Below are 5,484 nucleotides of genomic sequence, written 5' to 3'. Positions count from 1 at the left end.
GGCGAGGCTTTATTTAGGTCCCTATAGTCAACACAAACCCTTATCCTCCCATCTTTCTTCAGCACAGGGACTATATTGGCCAGCCACTCTAAATACTGTACTACTTCTAAGAATCCTACATCCAACTATTTCTAGACCTCAGCCTTAATCTTATCTTGCCACTCTGGTCTGACCCGTCTCCTCTTCTGCTTCACTGGCTTAATACTTAGGTCAGTAGGAATGAAGTGTTCTGCAATTGATCTGTCGATTCCTGGCATGTCTACATAGCTCCAGGCAAATACCTCTGAATTTCTCTTAAGACATTCTTGGAGATCCTGTCTAAGTTCAGGTTTGAAGTCCGATCCGATTTCGATAATTTTAGGATCTTCGGTGGTGCTTAGGTTAAATGCAAAATGATGCAATGCATTTATTTTAAATATGCGCATGGTATAATCACTGCCATGAACATGACAGTCAGGGAAACAAGAAAACAAATAGTCAAAATTCACTTCCATTGATTGAAATAATAAAGGGATACCATCCAAATTGTTCTCAAAACAATAATCAGAAAAACAAAGGACATGATTAATGGCCTGTTCAATACATTCATCACAACTGTCTTTTATTGCTTGAATCACTTCATCAGCATCTGGTGCTTCCTTTACTTCCGGGGCAGCTTCTCCTTTTGCCTCTCCATACTCTGTCATCTTCATCACCTTCCTCTCTACTTCTTCAACATCTTCAGCTGCTAGTATTGACTGGAGGATCCTTGCCTTAGCCTTCTGCTCCTGCACCATTCTGGAAGCTTCATCCCCAATCCCCAAGAAATCTTCAAACTCAGATATCTTATGTACCCATTCAGTGCCACTGCCTGTCTGGACCATATCGACCATGAACTGTGTGCCTTCAACCAACTGTTCGAAGGAAGGCTCAGGAGACTTGATCAGCCGCTCATCAAAGTCTGACATGAAGATCTCTAGGCCAGGATAGGTCTTTCATCTACTCTGAAATTCCCCTAAAGCCTCTGGGACAAAGAAAATCTGATTCAAACCTAGCTCTCTAACCGGAGACTGGATCTCATATTTCTCCTTCTTTCTGCTTTCTGAATACCCCAACCCACGTCGATCTTGCTGTCCATATGCTGACGACAGAGGTTCAAATCTTCCTTGTAACTCACGGCCTAGTCACTTACCATATTGCCATTGCATCTTTTTCATCATTTTATGAGAAAAAGGGCTCATCCTATTGACTGCACTTTTGTTTTCATTAATTGCAGCATCACTAATCATGGCCACCTAAAAACCAGACAAAGGCACTACTGCCTCCAAACCTTCTACAGCCGCCACATTCAAATCCTCTTGTGCATTAATGGTCACCACCTCAGTACCCCAGGGAACCTTAACTTTTATGTGCAAGGTGGAAGGGATTGCACCTAGAGGATGAAGCCATGGCCTTCCCAACAGTAAAGCATAATTGGCTAAAATATCCAGAACGACGACATCCACCCAACTCTCTATAGTCCCCGTTGAGATCATTGCCCTGAAAGTTCCTTTCGCATTGCGCATGGTATTGTCATAGGCTTTGACCACCATGTTAGACGATTCAAGTTCTGACTCCTCAATCTTGAATTTGGACAGCATCTTCAGGGGGCATACACACAAGGCCAACCTATTGTCCACCATCACATTGCGGGTTTCACGCCCATTAACAGCAACCTGAATGTACAGAGGCTTGAAGTGATTTCTTCCTTCCGGAGGAAGGTCAGAGTCAAAGAAGGTGATCTCACCAATCTTGCACTGTAATACATTGATCATGTCCACACTTTGGATTCTGGCAGGCACTCTAACAAATTTCATAGCTTCTAACAAAGACTCCCTATGCTCCTTTGAAGCTATCAGTAAATCCCACAGTGAGATATCTGCCTTGGTCCTCTGTAGCTAGCTCAATACTGAATTTCCTATTACACCGCTAGGTGTTTTGCTTTGACTACTCTCACCCACTTCAGTAGTCTTCCTTTGCACCTTTCCCACTTCATCTTTTTTCTTCTTTTCTTTAGGCTGTTCTTCACCCTTATCTGATGTTTTCTTTCCCATTCCATCAGTGGCAACTCCTTTTCCTTTAGACTGAGCACTGTTATCGGGATTATACACACGACCACTTCGGGTTAAGCTCTGGATGCCCACTTCATTCACATCCTCATCACTGCTATAGTACCACTGATCTTCCTGATCAACCAAGCTTTCTGAATCGTGAGCTGAATCTGCTCGTCTTCACTTTCTGGTACTTCACCCACCTTAACGGTGATGCTCTTTTCAATTTCAATCTTCACCGGCATCTTCTCTTCTTCCTCCTCACTACTGCAATCATCCCAGATGTTCAGCATGGCACACATCCTTTCCTCCCATTCAGCCTCTGCCAACACTAGCTCTTCTGGTAGACCACTCCCGATTGCATTAATCGATCCACCCGATTGAGCTTTGTGGGATGGATAGTTGTACTGGTATTGTGGTAATGGGTTGTTCTTCGTGCTCGGCTTATTCCTTTCAGAGGGTTTGGTAATTTTTCCACTGTCTATTAGATCCTGAATGTCGTGCCTTAGCTTAAAGCAATCATCAGTAGAATGCCCCTTACACTGGTGGTAGTCGCAGTTCCGGTCCATAAACCTACCCCGAACAGGTTTAGCTGGATTAACAGGCAGCTTGGAAAGCACTCCGTTCTTAATGCAGGATCTCATGACCGTGCTCAAAGGTCTGCCCAAGTCAGTGAACTCCCTTCTTACTTTCTCATTGACAGCTCCGACCGTGTTACTATTTTCTGACTGGTTCAGGGTACTACTTCCGGCATTTCTATCAGTGTAGGAGGTCCGATAGTTGCCAAACCCTCGACTCTTCTTCTTCTCATCCTTATACAGCTCTTCGATATTCAAGCCAACCCTTTGAACTAGAGCAAAATCAGTGAGAGGTTGGGCCAACATTCTCTCCTTGAAGAAGGGTAACAGGCTTCTACAGAAAATCCTGATCAGTTCTTGGTCCTTTGGCCTTGTCTGGACCATGAATAGCTTTATCCTCCACCTCCTATAATAATCTGAGAAATTTTCATCCTTTTCCTGCCTCAAACTCTCCAAGTCACGCAGGCCGAACTCATCACTGTCATCCGTCTTAAAGTGCTTAAGAAAAGCGGTCTGTAGCTTAACCCAATTCCTCTGTGTCTCCAGATCCAAGCCATCATACCATCTCTGGTAGCTCTTATGCAACATTTGAGGAAACGCCCGTAAGACATCTTCCTCATTGTATCGGTTCATTTGGGAGACCCGGAGGAATTCAGACAGATGGGATCACGGGTCATTGTCCCCTTCAAATATGGTATGCTTGAAAGTCTTGAATGAAGTGGAACTTGAAGGATGAAAGACGTATTCAGCCACGTGGAAATTAGTGACTGGGTCCTTTTCCTTTACGACAGACATTTTCTCCACTTTATCTTTCAGCTCAGCAAGTTGCTTGATTAGATCATTCTCAACTGGGACAGCATTACCAGTGGAAGCTTGATTATCTAAAGTGGGCTCCGGGATTTCCCTTTCCTCAACCACAGGTTGGTTGCTTGATGTAGGAGGAGTCTGATTTTGTGCCCTCTCTTGGGCAAAGGCAGCAGCTATTATCTCGGTGATGGTCCTTATCTGGGCTAGAGAAAACCCGGTCTCATTCACAGTATTGTCAGCCATTTCTGCCAAGTCTGAATCAGAAATAGAATCTGACGAACTTAAACGAATCACAGAACTAACTAGAGTAGGCTCGGGGATTGGGGACCCTCTGATCAAACGTTGACCAGGGCGTCGGTGCCAAGCTCTCGAAGCGATTTCCCAAGAAGAATCAATTTTGACTGATAGATAAAAATGCCTGAGTTAAAGTAGGTCCTGCATGTATGCATGAGAAATAACAGCACGTAGAATGAGAAATGCATTTCTAATGTGCTAATGACCGGTATGGAAATAAGATCTCGATTTCAACGACTGGACCCAAAATTCGGTGTGAATAACACGGCGAAAACTTATTTTGTATTCAAACATTTCTGGCATTATCTGTCGTCGACCGTTCCTTTTGGATTTTACGGTCGACTATTTTCTCTCAAGTCCCTAACTTTTGCCTTGGAATGAAAGAATTTCCAAGCGGGATATTTCTTATTTATTTTCTTTTTTTTGTATCCTTACTTTTTGCCTTGGAACATATGGTCCCAAGCAGGATCTCATTTTATTTTGTTACAAATTCTGTAATCTCTCACTTACTTTTAGATAATGCAAGAAATGTAGAAGTACAAAGGAATCGCAACCCCCTTATATCTCCCTTTTCTTTTGGGTATAAATTCGCTATAAGTGATTGCATTATATTATTCAAAACGAATTTAAGGTCCAGTCTCAACATCAAGGTCAAATGTCCATACCGAAAATTAGCTCTTAAATGCATGGCTGAAAAGAAAAATATTACGTGGTGCATGAATGTCACAACATATGTACAATTTATAACATACAGGGGAACGAGAGTTGGGAAATGCATGCCTCCCAACCTTGTTTCTCCCACACATGGATTCCGTTGGTATAAATTCCGACATCTGTTTCCTAGGAATTGGTCTAATCTCGACAACCAATCAGGGGGTTTTGAGATTGACGATACAAACTCTCGGAAATGAATGCGGCATATTAACAGCAAACAGAATCAGGTGTTCCTTAGGGGAAGTAACTAAGGTTTTCAACTACATGCATGGGCTTCAGTCCATTAGGCTTACAAAAGTCTGGGTTCCGCAAATAGGATTCGGGCTTTTTAATGGGCCTACTCCTTTTGACGCACCTTTAAGGTACTAGGCTTGCGGTTGGTAGTTTTGCTAATTCTCGGATGGATGCACCTAAAATGCAAGGTTTAGGCTGGATCCACCGTCAAAGTTAACAACAGTACCGAAGGGAAATATGGGTAGACAGTGGTGAGAAGAGAGAAATGCGGTATGAATGCAAGATCCTAGAAAGATAAAAGAAAGCAAATAAACACATACGGACGATTAAAGAATTTTCCAACGGCTTTCTAATCAATTTTATTTAGAAAATGTAGGCTCTTAGAGTCAATTCCTAATTGCAACCATCTAGTCATTAAAAACAACCGGGGATTAGTGGATGCAGATCCCCAGTGAAGTCGCCAATCTGTTTTCGCCCGACCGCCCCCGAGCGACCCGAAAAATGCTCGATTTATTTTTTTATTTAATTTATTGTAAGTGTAAGATGTGGTCTTTATTAAACGGTGACAAAACCTTTTAGGAATACGACGCCGATAAATCGATCTTATGAAACATTTGAGTCGCCACCCATTATTTCGGTGATGGGACCGTTTCCAATTAAAAGTGACTTCATTTAACCCAATTTCATTTAAGGCCAATTATTTTAAAAGACTGGTCAGGCGTACCAAGTACGATTCTGGGTAAGGGAATTGGGTACGTCGGCCCGTTGGAAGCCGACGCCCGGAAAAT

At 42.8% G+C, this 5,484-nt stretch overlaps 1 protein-coding gene across 1 annotated transcript; it reads right to left on the bottom strand.

The window, feature by feature from the left end:
• Positions 1 to 1,274: 1,274 nt before the first annotated feature.
• Positions 1,275 to 3,280, bottom strand: LOC149494189 (uncharacterized). Its single transcript, XM_089725417.1, has 3 exons — positions 2,273 to 3,280; positions 1,976 to 2,150; positions 1,275 to 1,870 (listed from the first exon to the last, which is right to left on the bottom strand). The coding sequence occupies exons 1-3, from the start codon at positions 3,278 to 3,280 to the stop codon at positions 1,275 to 1,277; spliced, it is 1,779 nt and encodes a 592-aa protein (XP_089581543.1).
• Between the last annotated feature and the right edge of the window lie 2,204 nt (positions 3,281 to 5,484).

Source organism: Jatropha curcas, chromosome 8 (assembly GCF_041381405.1).
Source record: "Jatropha curcas cultivar XTBG-Jc1 chromosome 8, XTBG_Jcur_1.0, whole genome shotgun sequence".
NCBI lineage: Eukaryota > Viridiplantae > Streptophyta > Magnoliopsida > Malpighiales > Euphorbiaceae > Jatropha > Jatropha curcas.
Note: the sequence above shows the minus strand (reverse complement) of the source record. Positions and strands in the feature narration are given on the sequence as shown.

Coding starts and splice junctions, on each gene's coding strand:
- LOC149494189 (XM_089725417.1), bottom strand. CDS start 3,280: ATGAACCGATACAATGAGGAAGATGTCTTACGGGCGTTTCCTCAAATG. Junction 2,151..2,272: donor AAAAGAGCATCACCGTTAAG/GTGGGTGAAGTA, acceptor GTGGGCATCCAG/AGCTTAACCCGAAGTGGTCG. Junction 1,871..1,975: donor AAGGAAGACTACTGAAGTGG/GTGAGAGTAGTC, acceptor ATTTACTGATAG/CTTCAAAGGAGCATAGGGAG.